Source organism: Candoia aspera, chromosome 6 (assembly GCF_035149785.1).
Source record: "Candoia aspera isolate rCanAsp1 chromosome 6, rCanAsp1.hap2, whole genome shotgun sequence".
Taxonomy (NCBI): domain Eukaryota; kingdom Metazoa; phylum Chordata; class Lepidosauria; order Squamata; family Boidae; genus Candoia; species Candoia aspera.
The window spans coordinates 91,587,960-91,611,797 of NC_086158.1; the positions used below are offsets into that span (position 1 = coordinate 91,587,960).

At 41.0% G+C, this 23,838-nt stretch overlaps 1 protein-coding gene across 1 annotated transcript in view; it reads left to right on the forward strand.

Annotated features, from left to right (window-relative positions):
- Positions 1-9,955, forward strand: part of LRMDA (leucine rich melanocyte differentiation associated) — an 871,997-nt gene extending 862,042 nt beyond the window's left edge. The window contains exon 7 of the mRNA XM_063307685.1: positions 9,259-9,955. Coding sequence (XP_063163755.1) covers positions 9,259-9,338 — 80 coding nt within the window. The 3' untranslated portion in view covers positions 9,339-9,955. The remainder of the gene's footprint in view (positions 1-9,258) is intronic.
- The last annotated feature ends 13,883 nt before the right edge of the window (positions 9,956-23,838 follow it).

The window sequence follows — 23,838 nt, forward strand, 5'->3', positions numbered from 1 at the left end:
GAACCTGCAGTGAAGTTTTAGTTCATCCCAGGAGGGATGGTGCTCATAATTATCTCTTGTCTAGGGAGATTTCACCACGCTTGGTGTTCAGTGTGGGCCTTCAAATTGTTTCTGCTGAGTAAGATTTAGAAATTCGCCTTAGCATTTGCTTAGAGAGCAAGCGTTGGTGGTCATTGTGCCTTTTTTTTTAAATGATATTTCTTCCTGGACTGGACAAAACTTATATTTTTCATGGTGCGGGCTTTGCACAAAGATAGATGGTGAGTGGGATTTTTCAGTCTACCACAAGTCAGATTCCTAGGCATAAGCTGGAAGCTATGAATGTACAGATAGAAACCACAGGTCCTTACAAAGCATAAAGTGGACTGTGATGGAAGTAAACAGCATTGCTTTAATTGTCCTAGAAGAATATTTAGTTTGTGGCTTTGGTCCCTTCATTTGACAAATTAATGCTGCCCTCTAGTGGGCAAGGCCTTCAGTTTAGTTGCTTAGCTGGGTTTGGGGGAATAGATTTCTTTGACATGCTTTCCATTACACAGGAGAAGAGGAAAAAAGACTTATTTCCATGCCATACCTTTAGGGATATATCTTTAGGCATAATTTCAATGCACAAATTTCAACTTTCATAGCAACATCAATTAAATGTGAATATAATGTTGTCTGCTATGTTTTAAGCTCTTCCCTGGGTCTGCCTACTGCAGTCTATCAATGAAACGTAATGGGTACCTGTGTGTGTGTGTGTTAGTGCCTTATACACAAAAGTTATATTCATTACAGTATATTAATGTCACATTCCAGCTTTGTTTTTCTGGGGTCCAAAAACACTACATGAAATGAATTTCTGAAAATTCCTAGAGTGGTCTAGCTTGATGATTTTTCTCAAGGAGCTTCAAACAGTTTAGAAGTACTATATTTAGGTAAAACATCAAGATGGTGCTTAAGTCAAGTATGAAGACCCAATAGTTTTAGGATGGTACTATGTCCAAGAGAAAGGAAGTGGTATCTTGAATGCTACACAGCTCTGTTAATGGCTCTTCTGGATGTATGTCACCAGTGGCAATATGGCATTTCTCAGTTGGGCAATGATGTAGAAGAACCTAAGAATGGGAAAAGATCTAGAAAATAAGATTAGATATAAAACCTATAAGTTAATTTTATTGTAAACTGCCCAGAGTCCCTCCTTGGAGGGAGATGGGCGGTGATAGATAGATAGATAGATAAATAAATAAATAAAATAAGTTAATCAAAAAGAAACAATAGAATTCAAGTGGCAAACATAGAACATTACAAACAACATTAAAATAGACAACAGTTGTTTACTAATCCTGTCTTTGCAGTTCTTAGATTTGCATGTGTTATGTGCAATGTAACTACTTAATGAATAAATAGCTCTTTTTGCCTTTTACTAATGCTATGTTTTCTATTCTTCTGCCTCTGTCCTCTGTTTCACATATTTTACCCCTACTGAAAAAACAAGATGGTATCAAGTGTGATCTCTCATATTTTATCTGTGATCCAGTTATGGGACACAGTTCTTCCCCTGAAAAACAGTAGCAGATTAGAAGTGGTTTAGGGAAGTTCCCCCTTGCTAATTTTCTAGAGAATCTTGAACAAACATTAAATGTGGAGTGCTTCAGATATCAAGTACAATGTATTAAGCAGAATATTGGACCTAGAGCAGAATTTTATTTGTATGTACAGTATATGTGTGTGGATGTGTGGATGTAGACATAGATGTAGATACATATAGATACATATACACTATATGTCTTCTGTGAGTCAAGGTTGACTTCTGGTGACTTCATGGACAAATCCATTTACTATTGTTGGCAACAAAGCGCAAATGGTTTGCCAGGGTTTTCTTCCAGTATGTTTTTAAATCCCCTAATCTAGTTCACAGCTATAGGGTTTTCTTGTGGTAGTAAAGGTAAAGGTTTCCCTTGACATTAAGTCCAGTCATGTCCGACTCTAGGGGGCAGTGCTCATCTCCGTTTCAAAGCCGAAGAGCCGGCATTTGTCCAAAGACCCTTCCGTAGTCATGTGGCCGGCATGACTACACGGAACGCCGTTACCTGCCCGCCGAAGCGGTGCCTATTAATCTACTCACATTTGCATGTTTTCGAACTGCTAGGTTGGCAGGAGCTGGGACTAGCAACGGGAGCTCACCCTGTCACACGGATTTGAACTGCCGACCTTCCGATCGGCAAGCCCAGCAGTTCAGTGGTTTAACTCGCAGCGCCACCACATCCCTCCCCTTCTTGTGGACTCCCATCTAAATGTTATCTAGGTTTGACTCTGTTTAACCAGGTGGTGTCATCTGCTGAGGCATGCATCTGTACATCCTCCAAATGGCAAAATGGCAATTTACCATGATTCATGTGGAAACACTTGGGAATTTGTTAGTAGTGCTCTTGCAGGTGAAGAGAATTTCTCCACCCTTCCACATTTAAAGGCTAACATTTCAAAACCGGTAGGTGGTAAGGATTTGGCCATTATGCTAAAAAAACAATAGGGATTCTTAACTTCCTGTGCTTCCATTCATCCTGGCCATGAAGAGGAGATAGCAAGCTTCTGCTTCCATTTTCAGTTAATCAGTTTAAATGTGCCTTTATAAGTATTGGTTATGGATAGAAGGGAGCTTTATGGCTTCAAATCAGTTCATCTCAAACTACTGTTAAGTAACCACAGTTGCTCAGCTGTGGAATATAGACAAACTTCAGATGATAAAACATGTAAATGAAAGCTTGATTAAATGGAAGGAGAGCAAAGAGGAGATTGGATGAACCATGCTTGGCCTAGTCCTGTATCCTAAAATGAGACTTAACTACATCTGAACCAGCTCACTTGCATGAATGAAGCCCAGTTACCAATCTCTATCCTTTGCCAGTTATTAATTTGTTCTGATCTTCATGCTTCCCTCCATCAAGAAAACTCCTAAGCCAAACATTTACTGTGTAATTAGAGGAGGGTGAGAAGCAGAGGGTAGGATGCTGTGAAGTATAGGTCAGCAACTGCTGGAAGGGCATCTGCTCCCCATCCATATCCCATTGGCTCCTATTGGACCTTAACAAGAACAAGTAAATGTCCCCTTTTCCCTTCTTTTTACACACAGAGAGAGACTACAGAGGCCTTTCTACAAAGTCCTACCCAGCTATTTAAAATAATTTCTCTGAAAGGACCTATGTTCACCAGAAGGAGTGGATCTGTGGAAAGCCCAGTGCAAAGATCATGGCATTGTCATTCAGGAAGGAAAACTGCTTTTCTGCTCTCTTTGCAAATGAAGTATGACATCTGAGGCACAGTGTGCTGTTTGTTTCACTGCAAGGATATGCATAATGGAAACATTCGCTTCCCCCCCCCCTTTAATCTGCTAACCTAATGGCTTGGATCCTTAATGCATTAGAGAGCCTTAAACTATGTCTCAGCCTGGGTCATAGAAAGCAAGCCACAGTTTGTGGCCTGACTAGATCATGATGACATAAATGAACCCTGGCATAGTATGGCATATTATTAAACATCAACTTGTCTGTTCATGTCCCTGCACTTGGCCTAAGCTTAATTTTTTGCTTTGGGGTTTTTTTTTTCCTTCCTAACCAGACACAGTTAGTTATATAGAGAGATTTAAGTTACTTAAAAATAAAATTCCAGGGAGTCTGTTTTCTCCCATTTCTTTTTTTTAGAGAAAGGACACCCATTTCATCCATAGCTGCAGTGGAAATACTGAAATGCTTTTAACCAAGCTGCTTTTAATTACACATTGGCTGGACTGCTAATTTGCCCAGAAGTATTATTGAAGTTTCTGTTGGCCTAGTTCAGTGTTTTTCAAACTTGGCGACTTTAAGATGTGTGGACTTCAACACCCAGAATTCCCTGGACTTCAACTCCCAGAATTCCTCAGCCAGCATGCTTTAAGATGTGTGGACTTCAGCTCCCAGAATTCCCCAGCCAGCATGCGTTAAAACTTCTGGGAGTTGAAGTCCACACATTTTTTATTTATTTAATTTTCTATCCCGCCTTTATTATTTTTATAAATAACTCAAGGTGGCGATCATACCTAATACTCCTTCCTCCTCTTATTTTCCCCACAACAACAACCCTGTGAGATGGGTTGGGCTGAGAGAGAGGGACTGCCCCAAGGTCACCCAGCCAGCTTTCATGCCTAAAGCTGGACTAGAACTCTCAGTCTCCTGGTTTCTAGCCCATTGCCTTAACCACTAGACCAAACTCATGTTGGCGTGTTGGCTGTCGAGGTTCACCTCTGATTTCAACCAGTTTGCAACATTCCAAAAAATTTAACAGTTGGCTCTCCTAAGCCTGGGAGAGCTGGCTCCATCACACCACTGGATCTAGACCACTTAGAGTTTTCAAGACTAAGACCGGGAATTATGATTTGCCTTTGGCCTGGAAATAAAATGATAAAATAAAATAAAATAATAACTAATTAAGTTATTTTAAAATAGAAAGAATCTATTCCTAGCAGGTTATTACTGCTAACAATAAAGGAGCTTAATTTTGCACCAACTGAAGCTTTCAGATAATTTGAAGGGTTCCCGTGCCTAGAGTGTATTGTAGGGTCAAATCATAAAAGCAACTGCCTGGGCATTTTCTGTGGTCACAGGATGGCCAATGCAATTATGGACCTCAGCATGCAGGGACATCTGTCTCCTTTCCCTGTAGGACCCTAGGAACTGCCTAAGAAGAGGCAGGGATAAGGCATTCACATCCCAAACAGTGAAATGCTGTTGCATTCAGTGTAGGAATTTGGGTGTCCTTGTTGGAGGTAGATCATAACTTGCCAGGGACATGCTGGGAAATACTTCAGTGGAAAACACCCAGCTATCTATGACTGAGGAGGATCCCTTATCAGAAGATAACTTCTGTCTGAAAGAACCATTATGTCTTTTATGTAACACACTGGTTGATCCTTTGTGGGATATATATGGCATTAATCCAGTTTCAATCTTCCAGCAGGCTAAATTGCTGGTAAAGCTAGGTCACAGCTATCACTTGACTATGCAGAAGTATGTCCTTTTAGAAGAGGCATGAGCTGTTTGGGACATGTTTTTTCTGGACAAAGTATTGCTTGAGATATCAAGTCTTCTCTATTTAGGAGAATGTTGAAGCTGCCGTTATAGGCAATGATATCAGAAGACTGTTCTGGTGTTTAATACTAATTGGAATGAAATTTGAGCCAATGACATGATCTCATACCCTGAAAGAAAGCCTTTGTATTTCCTACTAGCAAGTGTATACACTGTAGTTTAAATATTCAAGAGTTTTGAGCACTGCACACTCATTTTTCTAAAATGCATTTTTTAAACTTGTATTGGTATGCATGCATGTATTTATTTATGAGGATAATTGGATCTCCCTCCCTGCACCCGAGCTCCAGTAGGTCTGTCGCCCTGACAGTACAATGTAATGTTTGAGTGAGACAGATATCCCCGTGCATGCGAACGATTGCAAGATTGTTACTTACCCAGTATAATTAGAACATCCATTCCGCAGAGGGAAAACATTTAAAAGATAAAGAGTGTATTTAAAAATGAATCTTCCCCATGCAATTTTTTCATAATTATAGTTTTAACAGCTTATGGGTGACGGTGGAAGTGGCTACTTAAGAAAAATTAGGTGCCTCATTTGGGGAAGGATGATCTCTCAAGAGAGTGCGTATCATCATTTTTCAACAGCCTGAACAGGGAGCAGAATAGAGCTCCCGGTACTTGTTGTTTGGAACCATATTTCGCTTATCAGGACCAGCGCTAGATATTTTAATTAAAAATGCCACGTAGGTCATTAAAGGTTGGCAGTTTTTTCATTCTTTGCCACCCAGTTCTGGAATTATTTTTGGAAGATATAGCCAGCGGGGAAAATGGAAGCATCGTCAGACGGGAGAGATCCATCTCCGAGTCAAGGGAGACTGGAATAGCCAGCCTAGCTACCTACCACAGGCTCTTCCTGAAGCTCACAGCCCTGACCATCTGCAGAGCTTTCTCAGCTGCAAGGAGTGGGAAGAGGAGGGTATATGTATTTGTGTGTGTGTGTGTGTGAATATAAATCCCTGCGAGTCTGTGTCTGTGTGTGTAAAAGATGCAGGAATCTCTGTCACCTCACTGAAACGATAAGGAAGATTATTGCTTTACAAATAACTTTCATGATAAAAAATAATAGCCATTCCGCTGAGTCTGTTTTTAACTTGGCATTTATCAGGGCCCTCTGAGCAAAAAACGTGGGCATACAGCACCCAGCGATGGAGCTGCAGCTGCGTTCCTTAGTAGGAGCCCTCCTTGAACACAACACTTCATTAATTTAAACAATTGTAGACCCAAGGAGTTAAAAAAAAATCCAGCTGACTTTAACAGTCACGAGCACCTTTCTCCCCAGGCCAGCAGCAGCAGCAGCAGCTGGATTTCATTTCTTGCTGCCAGAGTGTCCAACATCCTTGCCCAGCGTCCCTGGAACGGAGGGCTGTTCCTTGAAGGACTTTATTTAAGGTGACAGTTCCTCACACTTTAGTGTTCAGATCACCTCAAGTCGCCGAAATCGCCATGAAAACGAGAGCGCTTCTGCCGCCAATTCCAAATTTAGATTGACTGAGGTTATCCTGAGGCCCCTAGGACTGAAGCCCCCATGACAGCAGAGGCCTGCCAGGAACTTTAGAACAACACTAGAGTTTGTAATGATGTCTGGGGAGGGAGAGGAAAAAAGAAAAAAGAGATCTGCAGGAACCACAAAGAATACTCTAAGTGGTAGGAAAGGATGTCAGGTTTCGTTAGGGCTGGCGACAGTGTTAGTATATACGTGGCGTAATACAGCACCAGTATCTCTGTCTGTATTTCTGTTTTCTGTCACCACACACAATTCCAGTCTTGTCTCTAATCCTGACAATGTCTTCTCCGATCAAGTTATTGCCCAAAGAGTCACTCTGCCCAATCATCCCCTTTGTTTGAAGCCTGGCCTTTTGTCTTTAACACATTTGATGTCTATTTAAAATTGGATGGTGACTGCAGGATCTGTTTTGCTGTCAAGAGATCATTGACAATATTAATACGTTGCGTCCTTGCCTCATTTTCTAAGCCCTGACACCTCATCGCTGTCTGATGCATTCATCAAAGGGGGCTGCTGCTCCAGGATTTTCATAAACAGCCTCCGTCCCAGGCACTGAAAAACGGGATAGACTTTATGGACGGCTTTATCAGTCCAATCTGCCAAGGGAACTTGAGGAATGTTGTTAATAAAAAACAACTCATGCTAATAAAAATACACTTCATGGTCTTTAAATTTTGATACTTAAAATCGACAGGCCTGTGTAGCCTTGTGGGGGAAAGAGAAGCAATGATAGCTTCAGTGTTTGTCGTGGAAAGTCATTCTGGAAGATGAAAACCCTGTTTTCCATGGATGGTGATTTGCAGAAAAGATGGAGGAAGTAATATCTTTCTGATACACCTTACCTTCTCAGCTGTTCATCTCTCAGTCTAATCTACCCATTTCTGCCTTAATCTCTGAAGAAAAACAAATATGCATGGGAACTTGGAATTATATGCGTATTATATTGTGGATATTATTATACATATTATATTCTCTCCATAATTATATGTTTCTAAATGTACTGTTTTTCAAAATGCATGTGTCTCGACATATTCTTTCAGAAGGCATCTTTCTAAATACCTTCAGACCTGTAAAAGAATGCTGAAAGGTAGCCCCCATTGAATTCAACTGAATACGCTCAGTGCTTATTATGTTTATTGAGATGAGAATTTTCTGGGAATCCTTGGAAAGCAGAAAGAATATGGATGATTTAACGGTGATCCAGTAGGTCAGATTAAATTCAGAAGTGGAAAAAACTGAAAATAAAATTATCGTGTCATAATACAGTGCTGACCATCAAGTGCTAAGGCGAGCACCTTCCCAGTGTTTTGATTCCAGCTAGCATTCCAGTGGTCAGGAGTTATGGATGTTGTAGTTCAAACCTAATTCTATACTATATTTCTCTGATACAAATCATGCAGATTTAGAGTAGAATTTTCAGGGAGTTTCACCTGAATGTATGTTGATATGTGTTGCATTTTATGATTGGGTAGGGTGTTGGCTAAATATATTTTGCATTGTTATATGACAACTTTTGCTCAATGATATGCAGTGATATGCAACTGCAGACAGCTAATCCATTTTCAGGGGTAACTGCAGGACATGGCCCCAAAAAGTCAACATGTCAACCATGACAGTGTGACGCTCTGCCCATTTTTTATGTGTGTCACAGATGCGTAATTTTGCTCTCTCAACCAAACAGCTGGGTTGCTAAAAAGTCTGTCTAAAGTACATGATTTTTGATGTGTAATTTTACTCTCTGAATTTGAGTGGAGACATTGGGAAGTAAATTTCGCCAATATTAAATACACATTTCAGCATTTAAAAACCTCCTTGGAAGATATTATGTAAAGATGCAAAATAGACACATTTGCCTGGCTAAGTGACAACATCTAGTTGACCATGGCTGATCTCAGGGAGCTAAGCAAGGGTGGACCTAATTTGTATTTGGAGGGGTCTACCAGAGCTGTAGACTAGAGTGAAGTAAACAGAAAACTACTTTAGTATTGTTGCCAAAACAAAAAACAAACAAACCTACAGGGATGTATTCATGAAGTCACCAGAAGTTGAACTTGATTTGAAGGAAACTTTAGTTTTTTAAATGTGGTGTTAAAAGACCTTGATATGCGTTGTACAAGTCTTTTGTAAAATGTGTCCTGAGCTCAGATTAATTTGAGAGACTTATGGTTTAAGTGAAATCAACCATGATGACTTTGTTGCAAATTCAGGTGTCTCCATGGATGATTCTTTATCACCAGTCCTCTTCCTTCACAGGGAGAACAAGAAAGAGATCAGGAATTCCTGTTCTACCTACTAGAAATGCTTGCCATGCTAAATATCTATGTGTGGATTGAATGCTTAAGAAGGGCATGATGTATAACATATACGAATGTGGTCCTGGAAAGGAAAATCAGATACCTTCATATGTCCTGGAAATTTACACCCTATTTAAATAAAGCAGGCAGGGAAAGAAGTATTAATCTTGCTTCTTTGCCTCAAAGATAAAGCAGAAAACCTAGTCCAATCTATGCCATAGGATATTAAATATTTAAATACAAGACTGAAGAACACTCAGTTCTTAAACTCATTTTTTTTTTATTCCCATCTCCCTGCAAGATACTCTCATTATATACATCAGAGTAACCTTTTCTGTTCCTTTGTTTGCTGCAGGTGTTCTGGGGAAATGCCGCTATGTCTACTATGGAAAGCATTCTGAAGGCAACCGATTCATTTGCGATGACCAGCTTTAAGGCCAAGCGTGGGTCTCCAAAACCACACTTGTTGGCATATGCTACCCACACATCTTGCATTTACATCTGCAGATCAACCCATGTAGACCTACACACGCCACACACACAAACACACACACTGTGTTCAATTTGTAGAAAGAAAAGAAAAAGGATGTGTAAATCAGAGTCCTCAGTAACTCCTGCTGACTTTGCCAGGCCTGTCAAAAGCATCCTTCAGCTTTAGCCTGAGTAGACACATAGATTTTGACATGATTGCCTCTAAGCAGGTTCCATCTACCCTGGTGACAGACGGCTGCAGCAAAGCACCAGACCTGACAGCAGGGACACCATGATGGATTGCCTGACCCAAATGTTGCTTACAAAAGAGCAAAAGGTCACACCTGGGTCTCACTGAGCATGCTCAGCTGGTCTGAAGACAAGCATCTCCTTCTGGCTGCAGCCTGTTGAGTGTGAAAGCTATATGTTTATCAGAAAGATGGGTGCAGTTGCAGCTATTAAACAGCATCACTTCCTTATCCGACTTTATTTTCCACAAGAATTAAATATTTAAGGTGGACATACAGAGAGGGCATACCACATGGAGAACATGGCAGGGTTGTATGTTGCTTGCAGAGAAAAATAAACATGATTTAACTTTAACATCTGTAAGAGTGGTTATGTGAGAAATTTGGAGGGTTTGAGTTCATTCCCTTATCACACAGGATTAAAAAAAAATCTCACCTAATTTGTTTGCAGTTTTTTTGAATTGGGGTGGAAATAAAAAAGTGGAGGGGCATGGAAAGGGACATGCAAAAGAGCTGGATGAGATTGACTTTGGAAAAGAACTGTCTAGTTGTTCTCCTTAATAATGAATCTTGTAAAAGAAGCATGTAGGTTTAGTAATGTGTCATAAAGCAATATTAGTAGTCTTTTTATTAAGTGTTTATCCATATCCAAATGAACTTTTAGTCTCTTTTTGAAGCGTTAGTCCACCATATTGTTCCTCACAGTGGCCAACCAGATGCCCTCTGGGAAGTTCTGAAGGAGAAGCTGGAGATGTATCCCTCTCTCACCATTTTTGCTCTGCAACTGCTATTTAGAGGCATAGTGCCTCCAACATAACGCTGAGTCTTCAAGACCAATAGCCTCTGATAAGTCTGTTCACCATGAATTTATCCATTTCCTTTTAGAACCAAACAAATCACCCATGTAATTAATTTTATGCACTGTTTGAAGAAATACTTTCTGTTGTCTGTCCTAAATCTCCTTCCAATCTATTTCATTACATATCCCTGGTCCTCATATTTTGAGAGAATGGAAAAACCCCATCCCTGTCCACTTTCTTCACGTACACACCCTGACTGTGTCCCCACTCAGTTGCTTTTTTTCCAAGCTAAATCCTCCACATGGAAGCTTTTTATGGGACAGATCATGAATTGATTACAAACGAATTGCCTTGTAATTGAGTTTAATGACCAATTAATAGATCTTAAATAAGATTTCTATGAGTCGAGTAAAGAACAGCCATAAGAATCTGCTTTGAAGAACTATTAACAGTGATGAAGCTTAGTTGAGATTATAAAGCCTGAACATTACAGGTTACCAGCTCTGGAACAACAATGCTTTCAAGAAGGGATTGGAGGAAGTTAACTAGATCCCCAAAATACCAGCAGACTGTAAGCCATGATTATTTTCATTTGATTGGTGGTTTTGATGCATAAGTGCACATTTTGGCCCTAGCCATGGCATTCAAAGTATGATGTTTGCAATAATTTCATGTTGCACTCAGGCTGGTTAGATAGTTCTTTCTCTCTAAATCATGTTTTTTAAATCCTGTACAAAGGCACAATGCATTTTCAAGCTGACCCCATGACTTGGGTATTTATTTTGCCTTTCTTTTCTCAGTTGCCAAAATCGTAAGCATCATTCTCAAGAATGGTTTTTTCCTCCTTCAGAGGCATGAGCATTTTAGAAGTATATTGTGACCATGGGATCATTCCCAACCTCATTTGTTTTGAGGTTTATTTCTTGTAATGTTACACACAGCAACTTTAATTACAATTAGCAAAATTATCCACATTGTCAGATCAACATCCATCTTTTTCAGATGAGCCAGACTAGAAATCACTTTCTGCATACAATTTTGCAGTTAAATACCAAATAGTGTGCAAGCTTCTGTTGTTCTCATGGGAAATTGTTTAAGGTGAAGCAGATAGGAAACACCAACAAATGATTTTGTTAATGCACAGGACATGTCATCGGCAAACAGTAAAAGAAAAGTTGAGTGGGATTGCAGATTTTTTATTTTTCACACCTTTTACTAAGTTTTTGGCTATAGGTTTTTAAAAAGGTAATACTAAATATAAAAGTTCAAAGCATACTTGAAAAATTTGTAAAACTCTGAAAGGAGCATTCATTAAAATAAGATGTGTGGAAGACGAGCAGTATAGGTCTGTGTGTTTTCTGTGTGTCTGTATAATTTATTTGATTTATATCCCACCTTTATTTTGTACAACTCAAGCCAGTGTTTGTACTTAACGTCCCATCCTACTTTCCCTACAACAATCTTGTGAGGTGAGTTGGGCTGAGAGAGTGACTGGCCCAAAGTCAGCCGCATGTGCCTAAGGGAGAACAAGGACACATGGTCACCTAATCGTTTGTTTGTTTCTTTGTTTTCTATTGCTGCCCATCTCAACAAGTGACTCTGGGCAGCTCACAATCATAAAAACTATAAAACAGTTAAAATAATTAAAACAATTAAAAGTACAAAATAAATATATATGGTCGCCAAGTAAACGATGCATGGATGTTAATATAGCCAAGAAACGGGGCCCTTAACACACTCAGGGCCCCAGGCCCGGGCACATAACCAGGTCTTCACAGCCTTACGGAAGGCTAACAGGGTCCACCAACTGACACTCCCTGGCTGATGGGACCTGTAGCATGCCCAACCTACAAGAATAAATTGGACAAGAAACAACTGGGAGAAGGCGGGCCCTTAGGTAACCTGGTTCCAAGCCATGAAGGGCTTTAAAGTTGACAACCAGCACCTTGAATTGTACCAGGAAGCACACTGGCAACCAATGCAGCTCACATGGTACTGATGTTATGTGTCGAATATCCGACACCATTTACTACCCATGCAACCATACTCTGTACCAGTTGAAGCTTCCAAATGCTCTTTAAGGGCAGTCCCATTTAGAGCGCCTTGCAGTAGTCCAGACGGGAGGTCACAAGGGCATGAGTGACTGTGAGCAAAGCCTCTTGTTCCAGGAACGGGAACAAATGGTGCACAACCTGAAGGTGTACAAAAACCCTCCTAGCCATTGCTGCCACCTGCTGATTGCTGCCACCTGCCATGAGTCTATGAGGACCCCCAGATTGCTCACCATCTGGGGCAGTGCCACCCCATCCAGGACCAATGATGGAAAAACCTTGTTACCTGAAGGCTCACATACCCAAAGCCATGCAGTCTTGCTTGGGTTGAGTCGAAGCCCATGCACCCCATCCAGGCCCTCACAGCCTCCAGGCACTGGGACAGGGCATCCCTGTTGTGTATGTATATTGCCACAGCATATGTCTCTCTGTGTGTGTGCATGTATATGTACATGTATTGAATTTATTGTGAAAATATTTGTATCAGCTATTCAACATGGCTACTTACCAGGAGAGATGGGTCAGTCAAAAAGTCGAAGAGGAGCTTAAGTCAAAAGACAAATGTAAGACGTGGGTAGACAGCCTGTTTTTGCTGTCCCATTTAGCACAGAAGGGTAAAATGTGTAAGTCAAGGAAGGGAAGATTTTAATAACTCTACTTGTTGAAAGAAATAGAGCTGGAGAACTGAGGAATGCAGTTTCTCCTGCCAATTGTTTTAACTTCCCCAAAGAAATGCTGTACTGGACTATGAATAGATTTCTGTTGGTCCTCTATTCTATGTATGTGGGGCCACTGAGAGTGATTAAATATAAGAATACAAGGACTGGTTTTCTCCAATCAAGTGTTTCTTACCTCGTCCCCCTTCATTGATTATAACTTTTTCGAGTAGTGTTTTACTGAATCCACTTGGGTACTTTGAACACAAAGTATTTGGTTGTTTGAAGATAGCGTTAGCTATGAAGAAATCACTGGAGTGGCAGAAATCCACAAGTTGGTCTTCTGCTTCATTTTGGTTTCCTAATCCATACAATCCAACCACATTTCCTCCTTACTATTTCCAACTTTGCATTCCAGTCTCCAATCACAACCGGTGCATCTGGCTTGCGTGTTCTGTCCATTTCAAATTAAACTTGGTCATAAAACTCATCAACCTCCACTTCTACATCAGTCTTTGGAGCATCAGCTTGAATGATTATCATATTAAAGGGTTGTCCATGAAGTTTAATTGATATTATTGCATTGTAGCCAAGTACTGTTCTTGCCATACCCTTCTAACTATAAAAGCAACACCATTTCTTTTTTGTTTTTTCATGTACTGAGTAAAAAAACAGTGTGATCTTCTGACTGAAAGTGTCCAATCCCAGTCCATCTCAGTTTGCTGATGCCTCAGATGTCAACCTGTGGTCATTTCATTTCATCTTTCACTGTGTTGAGCTTTCCTGTGTTCATAATTCTTACGTTCCATGTTCCCACTGTAATTCTGTCTTTGCAGCTTTGGATTTTCTTTTCCTGTATGGCAACATCAGCAACTAGATGTCCTGAAGGCTTTAATCTAGCTATGTCATAAACACCATTAGTACTCCAAAAGATCCTCAGCTCTTCCTCATTAGCATGTTGAGTGAATCCAACCTGAGGGGCCCATATTGTCAATCATTTTATATTTTTTTATCTAAGTGGTTTTCTTGATAATGGTTTACCATTGTTAGAGAGTTAAGATGACCTTCACATCCTGGGTGACCCTGCTGGGAACATACCCTCTTGGCATAGACTCCTGGTGCTCTTCACTCACCTTCCCAGGAACACAAACACACACACACACACACACCACCACCACCACCACCACCACAATGAGGCAGCCCGACAGGACTTGGGGAGGGGAGTGCATTTAATTCTCTACTTCAGAGTTTTTCAGTGTGCTTATTGTTTTATTGCAAGCTGCACTGATGACATATTGTCAGAAAGGTAGAAGATTGAACAGAAAAAAACAGATTCTGTGAATGAGAGCATAAAATCCAGTGACTTTCTTTCAAAGGGAAAAAAAAGTGAATGATGGGGTTGAGATTATGCTGGTGCTCATGCAGCAAAACAATTTATGTAGTTGCTGTGAAGCACATCAGAGATAAAGATTCATACCATCCTGCCTAGTTTGAATGATACATGCCAATCAGAACATTAGTTTTTCCTCCTTTTCTTGGCTACAATTTCCCCTTGGAAAAATGATCTTTCTCCCATTTTGCTTTGCCTTACAGCACATTCCTGTGATGAAGGGGAACAGGAGCATGTATGACATTTAATATAGTTCACAAAAGATTGGCATTGTTCATAACCCTTGCTTCCCTGTGAATCTGTCACTCCCTCAGCTCAAGACAGTGTTTCCAGGATCTGTGCATAACCATTTATGATGGCGCTTCCAGAGAATGATAATACTATAATGATAGCAGCCCATTTGCCCATTCAGAATTATGTTCTTGGGCCACTGATTCATGATTGGGAAAATAATTGGATCTACAGACTTCAAAACTTGAAATATTTAATCTTATGCCTGGATGTTGTAGTCTTAAGCAAGAGAGACCTCAGATAAGTCTGTATTTGGGAAATTTCTACCACCATTGATTCTCAGGGCCTAGAAACATAGTCAACACAGAAAGAACATAGTAAAAAACACAGATTATTAATTCATGTTTAATCTTCCTTCGGGTAGATCATCTTAAATTCATAATCATCCTTCTTTGGGGGAAATGTGCTTTTTGAGTTTTGTTTGTATGTGTATTTGTTTTATAAGAAGTGCTCCAAATCTCTTGAGATAGTCCAATCTTCTCAGATCTATTGGTTCTCACATGGGATCTCATGAGATTTTGGTTATTTTTTAAAGTTATTTGTTATATATTTTAAAACAAAACAGTTCTATCAATTCTTGTTAAATTATTGGAAGCCTGTCCATGTAGTTACCAAAAGTCAAGCTCAACTTGATAGTCTTTATTTTTTAAAATAAGCTATTTAAAAAGCCATTTCAGGGAGTGACTAACATCACATCCTATGGCAGTGGTATTCTTTAATTGGATATGTGCTTTGTGAAGATTTCCCCCTTATTTCAGTGCTTAAGCTTACTGCTGATCAATCTCATTGGATGACCCCAATTTCTAAGGGAGAGAAAAAGAGGCAGAACAGATGTGACTATCTGCATGCTTTCATAATCTTATAAGCACATGTCACATCCTACTGCAAGGGTCAATCATATACTCTGTTAATCTTCACCTCTAGATACAATAAGACCCTAAGTGCGTTTGCCATTCTTCGTGGAGATGGTGCTCCAACCCCTTGATAATGTTAGATGGTTATTTCCAATGTGGTGTGCACAGACCCGGACCAATCAGCACATCATAACAATTATCACCATCCAAAGACAAATAGGAACCCAATTGTTGCATATGAAGTATGTTACTTAGTGCAGGCTCTTTAAGTGAGCCAGATCACGTGGCCCAGACTAGTTTGAAAACACTGGATGGCTCAGTTACACCAAATGTCAGTTCCTTGGCATGTTGCAAACTTATTTCGCTTAGGGAGGTTGTGAAAAAATAAAAGACTGGATGGCTGCAAACTATAAAGCCACTCAATTCCGATCCCATGAAGGCAACAATTGTACTGCTGTGAAGTCATTCTGACTGCTACAGCATTTATGGCAATTTTACAAAAGGATGGTCAGTTATATTTTGTGACTTTTAGGGTTATTAACTCTTGGCAGGCATTAGGGACTGAAATTAGACTCCAAGATGCTGAGGCAAGTGGCTTTCTCAGGGAAAAAAAAATCAAATGTGCTTCTGACAAATACCAGCTCTGAAAACCCTCAAGCTCCTTCTTCACTTTGCTTGGAAATATTCTCCTCTTCATAAGAACTCTTGCAAGCCACACACAACATCAAGTTATGCTGAGGGGTCCATGATCAAGTTTTTATTAATGGTGTGGGCAGTTTTTCTCTTCTGTGAATTAGCAGCTTAAATAATTAGCCTATGGAGTAGCTTTTCTACAAAGCTCGATTTAAACACCTCTTTCATCTGGAGAGTTCAGTCTGGAATGTTGGGTATTAGTAAGATTTTTGTTGTTCTTCTGTAGTAAGCAGAGTCCAATGACAGTAACAGTTACAGTTTAGGGGAAACTTCAATTAAAAAATGGCCAGATGGTGCTATGAGCAAAATGTGTCAGCTAATACATTTTGCATACTTCCCTAAATGCAAATTCTGGGATCAAAAATATGGATATTGATGGTTTTGTTCAACAGGAGATTCCCCCAAAGCAAAGACTGAGTAGACAGTGGTCTCTAGGGGGACTTAAAGAGCCAAAAAGAAAGAGTTCTAAGAGACAATAAATGACTAACAGGTACTTTATAGAGAAAATAAAATACAAGAATGCTAGTGGGTTTGTAGACCATCAGGAGACTTGAAAGAAAGAAGCAATTTGAGGAAGAACTGGTTCAGAGGAAAGGAGCAATCAGCATTATCAGGCTAGCAGAAAATAATGTAATATGTGGACAAGTAAAGTCCCACCAGAGAAAGTCTTCCATGTTTCCAGTATCCCTCTGGCACATGGTTGCATTTTGCCTTGAAGCCACAGAAACAACCTTATTGCAATAATATGTTTTGACTCCCGAAGATGCTGCACCCCATTTAGGGACCACCGTCTCTTCCAGACTCTGCAAAAGCCAGAGGGAGCCCCAGAAGTGGGGCAAAGTGAGAGGGATGCAAAGCACTTTGACGGCTTCACTTAGTCTAGAAAACTGGGGAAAATGTTCCCAAAGTCAAGGAGCTCTCAGCTGAAGCCTCATCAAAGCAAATAACTCATTTGCAGCTTAGCACAGCCTGAGTCTGCAAGGTGGCTCACCTTTCCATTGGCAGGTGGGAGGAAATCAAAGGATTTTCAGCTGTCATTTCTGTGTGTGTGCAGGCGTGCATGTGCCTGCACATCTAAAAGAGACAGAAAATGGATTTGTTCATATTCACACACCCTCTTTTAACCATTCTGTGTAATGGCTCCTTTCTCCCCACTGTCATCAAGCCAATAGTGATGTATATTAAAAGACCAAAAAATGACCCCTGAACCCATAAGAAATAAGCGCTTTTCTGGTGTGATGTAATGCCCATCAAGAATGACAAAATCAAGGATTTTCTTCCGTTCCGCAAGATGATTGTTCCTGCCATTTCTCATCTCCTGCCTCCGGGCTGCTCACCCTGATTCATGAGATGAGGGAGGGAGAACCTTTGAAGCTTTGGTGATCCAGTTGTCCTTATCCTATTGCCCAGAGCTGCACGTCTGAGGGAGGGATCATAAATTTATCCTAGGCTTCTTTAATAACCTAGCTGCTTTATTTAGCCCTCTGACCCCCTGCTGCAGTGAATTCTGGGTCTGCCTTGTACAGAACAGTATTTCTTTCCGTCGGGGAGTTCTTGGCTCACATTTATATGATGGCAAAAGGGTGTAAAGAAATAAAAGGGGGAGGGGATCTCGGTTCCAAAGTAAAGTGTGAAGCTTTCTAAATAGGTGACCTCTACATCAAGAAGCAGGTCCTTTTCTTTGGTGGGATAGTGCTGTCAGCATTGAGAGAATAGGGATGAGGGCAATTTTACAGTCAGGTGATGCTGTCAGGAGACTGGTACTCTTGCTATCAGCCAAAATAGTCATAATGCTTTCCAAGCACTCCATCATGGCAGTGCAGCTGATTCAAAAACTCTTGCAGAATGAGCCAGGCCAAGGCAAGCAACCCTTGATGGGGACCCATGTGCAATTCTCTCCCCACCACTCAATCAGGAAAGGCTTTGCCTTTGCCCAGCTTGGTGCTAATAAGGCTCCAAATTCCCTGTGACAATGACACCCTCACATCCTGAACCACAGTATGTACAGTATATGCCCTTGATACTATTTTCATATACTGTGCCTTTGTCTCTGTTGAGAAGCTTGGAGAAGCCATCCAAAGGCTGTTAAGACAACTACGCAAGCAGAAGCATGTGTGAGCCCAGGAAGGTGGCAAGTATTAGAAAGGGACTCACACTGGCTCCCCCCAACTCCTGGGGTATAAGAGGCAGGGTAGGGGAAACACAGGCAGTCTTGCAAGATTCTGTTACTTCAGAATACTTCTTCAGTTTCCTAATCTGTCTCATCCAAAGTATCACCCCTCTGGAATGATGCCTCCCTGAGATCTTAATGGCTTCTACCCTGAAGATGCTCAGGAAGCTATTAAAGACCTGGCTATTCTCCCAGGCAATAGAGCATGGCAAAGATTAACTCCCCTGCTGGATGGGCTTCAGTTATCTATTTATCTTTGGGCTGTTCATCATTTGTGTTTGTGTGTGGTTTTTTGTTTTTGTTTTTCTTTTTAATTGTAAGCTGCCCAGAGATGTTGGGAATCGGGCAGCTTCTAAATTGTATAAATGAATGAATGAATGAATGAATAAGATCCGAGCCCAAAGCTGAGGTGGCAAAGAGTCACCTTCAACTGTTCCAGTTTTCTCTTTCCTTCCAAGTCAATGTTTGCCATGGAGATGCTCTTTGACAATGTGGTTGAGCTTTTTTTTTTTTGCCTTGTGGTTTTCGTCTGCTTGTCTCAGATGGAAATGAAGCTACCTAAGAAATTCTTTCCTGGATCTCAACTCCTTCCTCTACTTTCCTCTAGTTTTCCATCCAGACCATGGTTGGACCACGGTTGGGCAATGGGCCTCAATTTGGCTTTTCCTTCAATTGATTTGAATAATTGTGTTATGTGTTTATCTCTGTCCACCACCCAGAGTTCTACAGGTTAGATCATTGGCCATATAAATTTGTTGAATAAATAAATATAAATAAAGAAATGCCACGGGTGTGGCATTTCTGGGCAGGGTGTTAGACCTGCTTCTTAAACATGGCCTTAGCGCTAAGAGCACTAATCCTATGCTGCACAGAAGGTTGATTTAAGCTGAGCAAGTGAGCTAAGTGTTGCTGGGTCTGTCCCAATGAGCACATTACAGGTTTTCTTAGACTTCTACCAACAAGAGATTTTCATGTAGCTATACTTTTTGTTGGATGTATTACTCCAGGGACAGGTTCCATTTTGCCTATTGCATGTTTCTGGAACAGTTGAAGGTGACTCTTGGCCACCTCAGCTATGGGCTCGGATCTCATTCATTCATTCATTCATTTCTGGCACTAGCCATCAACAGAGCAAGGAGGTTGCAGGAGCAATGGGAGGTTTCCCTTCCTCATTATTCGACAACCCTCCTCCTCGCTGAGAGACAGATCTCAGTCCACAGGAAGGGCTGAGGATGGATAGTGAAGGAAGATCCCTATTACTCTTTGCAACCTGATCGCCACACTTGCAACTTGACAGCTGGGCTAACCCTACCATATATAACACTCAGCTCTGCCTCAGAACACCTTAAGGAGAACATCTGGTGGTGGTATGTCCCTCCAGCCTGTGATGTTTGGTATGAGAGGGAATCCACCAATTCCTTTCCTTAATTGTAATGACAGCACAACTCACCAGCCTCATTATAGAGGCAGACTAGGTCTTGGTTGTTAAGGCAGTGCAATTTAGGCTAGCCTGCTCTTCTGCCTGGTCAAGGGCTGGTGGCTGAAGTGGCTGAATCCTGAGGGATTGTCAGTTAGGCATCATGGCCTTCTTCTGGGTTTGTGGGGGGACAGCTGAATTCTTAATAAAGAAAACAGGGAGTCTGAGACAAACTGAGGACTAAGAACTCATTTACTCTGCCAGACAGGTTCAGTAGTCCTGCTGCCTATGGTTTTATCTGTTGACATTACTGAAATCAAATCCTTTAGCATCACTGTCTGTAACTCAAAGATTTGTCAGTTGGGATTGATATAACTTGGGACATGGAGAGAAAATCTATATTTGGAGATGGAGTCATTGTCAACATACATCCTATTCCTCTATTTTCAATATCTTTCTGTGACTGCTGGTAAAGAAATTGCTCTGCCAAGTTCCAGCTGTTGAGCTCTGCTCAAATTATGTGATTTCCCTTTTTTTTAAAATGCAAAGTTGGCCCTTCTTGAGATTTTACAAACTTATGATTCTACTCTAGAATGTGGGAAATGGGTTGGACTCCTCCCCTTTATCTTCTCTTCCATGTCTCCAAATTAAATTTGCACTAGCTATTGAGCCCAGAAGTGATTGGGCATGCAAAAAGAGATATCAGAGGACCTTTTCTTTGCATGTTTAGCATAATATAATCAATCCAAACTTGAATGGAGGCAGAGCTTCTTGTGGGTCGTCAACACCCCCAGCTCCCCCAGGGACGAGTCCGTCACCTCTAGAATATCATCCATCCATCTTGCCCTTGGTCGGCCCCTCTTCCTTTTGCCTTCCACTCTCCCTAGCATCAGCATCTTCTCCAGGGTGTCCTGTCTTCTCATTATGTGGCCAAAGTATTTCAGTTTGGCCTTTAATACCATTCCCTCAAGTGAGCAGTCTGGCTTTATTTCCAGGAGGATGGACTGGTTTGATCTTCTTGCAGTCCAAGGGACTCTCAGAATTTTCCTCCAACACCACAGTTCAAAAGCATCCATCTTCCTTCTCTCAGCCTTCCTTATGGTAGCATCATGCAAGTTTGGCACCCTCTTCCTCTCTTAAAAGCTTGCCTTCACAAATAGAAGCTAAACCTCTAAGCCCCTGCCTTGTGCTTGATTTATCTCTCTGTCTAAGGTACCCAGATGATTTAAGTGGAAATCAGCCTCACAGCCTTTAGGTAGCACTGACTTTTTAATAAGAGGAATTTCTGTAAAAATGCAGCATGCCCAAGGAGTCACATTATCACAGCCTGATTGTATTTGGAAAAAGCTAATAGTAAAGAGCACAGAAGGGACGCGGTGGCGCTGTGGGTTAAACCGCTGAGCTGCCGATCGGAAGGTCGGCGGTTCGAAACCACGCGGCGGGGTGAGCTCCCGTTGCTCATCCCAGCTCCTGCTCACCTAGCAGTTCGAAAACATGCAAATGTGAGAAGATCAATAGGTACCGCTTCAGCGGGAAGGTAACGGCGTTCCGAGTCGTCATGCTGGCCACATGACCCGGAAGTGTCTATGACAACGCCGGCTCCAAGGCTTAGAAACGGAGATGAGCACCGCCCCCTAGAGTCGGACACGACTGGACTTTACGTCAAGGGAAACCTTTACCTTTACTAAAGAGCACAGAACTTCACTTCCAAGGCCATTAGATAAAAAATATGCATCCAGAATTAAAATGGAAGAAGTTAGGAAGTAACCACTCCCCTCCCCACCCCTCACCTCAATTCTTGGAAATCAATGGCAGGTTAAGCTATTAACTGCAAGCCTTTCGATATCCTACATATTTTAAACTAGATCTTTTCGATAACAGTGACACGTAGTGATTTCTTTTTTCCCCCAGTGGGATATTAAACATTTAAGCTGTTTAACCTAGTTACTGAATTAACTGATTTGCTGAGTTGGCACAGTACGTTGAGCCATAAAGGAACCAATGGGTTAAGATTGCACTACTGTACATGTTAAACTACATAAAACATGGTTAACAAATCTGACTGGGTCTTCACATGACCTGTGCAGTTATGTGTGTTATGTGTTTGGTATGTTAATAGTTTACAGCAGGAATTTTTAACAAAATACCATCATGATATTGGCAGAGAATTTGGGACATTGAGAAAGAATGCCCAGTGGCCATTTCCCAGTCTCAGGATATATGTATGGCTGTCAATAACTTGGTAGCAAATATGCAAAGTGTAATTTCCATAAAGGCATTGCAAAATACAGATTGAAGCAATGGAATTCGGTGAGAAGGACCCAACGAACAGGATTAGATGATCACTGGAGAATCAGATCTAGGAACTCTGGGGTATCTGCTGAATAACTGAAAAGCAATAAACATAGGGGATGAGATATAAAAATGGTGGAGAAGGGGGAAGAAGTTCATTTTCTTCCTTTCCCCTCCCCACTGCCTCCCTCATTTCTGAGTTTTCAGGTTCCTGTGGTCCTGGCCTGCTGGAAACTGTAACTGTTTCATCAGATTCTGCAGGGTGTGACATGCAGATTTTTACATTAAGTTAAGCTTGCTACAGGATCACACCCTGGAACAACCTCAGGCATTTTGCATCAGATTGACAATCTGGCCTCAGATCGACACGCTCCAAATCCATCTACCCTGATACTTTGGGTTGGATGATCCTTTCCCTTGAATACAGATGTGTAATTTGTTAGATTGTGAAAGTACATAAGAGTAGCCATGCTGAACTTACTCCAGCTTTTTGTTTCTCCTGATGGACAACTTGATGACTCTGAGGTGTCTCCCAGAAGGAGATGGAGTCATACCGCTGCCCCACCATTGCACTTCTGCAACTGGTATTCGGAGTTGTGCAACCCCCACACTGTAAAGGGAGACTCTGGTCACTTTGTCCTTTTTTGCACAGCAAAGTTAGCCCTATAGAGTCTCTGGCTGGCTTCTTTCCTCCATCTATGGCTTTCTGAAGGCTCTATTAATGCTCTCCTGCTTGTAGACCAGCCACTATTTGTTGCTTAATAGATAGAATCATGGAATTGTAGAGTCCAGTCCTCTGCAATGTTCAAGAAAACCAATTAAATCCTCCAGGATAGGAACCAGCCTTTTCTTAAAAACCTTCAGAGATGTAAAACCCACAACCTCCATAGACAGATTGTTCCACTGTTGTATAGATCTTACCATCAAGAAGTTTTACCTCTTTTTTAAACAAAATTTAGGTAGTTGCATCTTATTCCCTTTATTTCTGATGCTAGTTTCCATGGTCATGAAAAATAGTTCTTGATCATCTTCCTTGCAGTTTCCTTTTGAGTACCTGAACATGGCTCTCATCGTTTCCTTAAGACTGAACATTCCCAAATCCTTTACCCTATCTTCATGTCCCTGTATCATCATCTTGGTTGCTGTCCTCTGAACCCTATTCAAAGCTGTCAATCTTCTTCTGGAAATGTGGTGCCCAGAATCATAGACAATGCTCTATGTGGTCCTACCAATGCCAAATAGAGAAGAATAATGACTTTGTGTTCCTTTGATATGATGCTTCTTCTAATACAGCCTGGAATTATGTTAGTCCTTTTGGCAGCTGTCTCATACTGTTGAATCAGTTCAGTTTGTTGTTAATGACCACACTCAACTCCTCTTGGATGTAATATTTCTAAACCATGAACCCTTTATCTGGTATGTGTGTCCTAGATTTTTTATCCCTGACTGTAATACCTCACAATTCTTTCTGTTAAAGGAGATATTATTCCTTTCAACCAAGTCTTCCAAACTTGTCCTGATAAAATTGTAATTGTGTTCTATCAACCTGAGTGTTGGACCCATCTCCCAATTTTAAGTCATGTTCAGATTTGATACATCTTT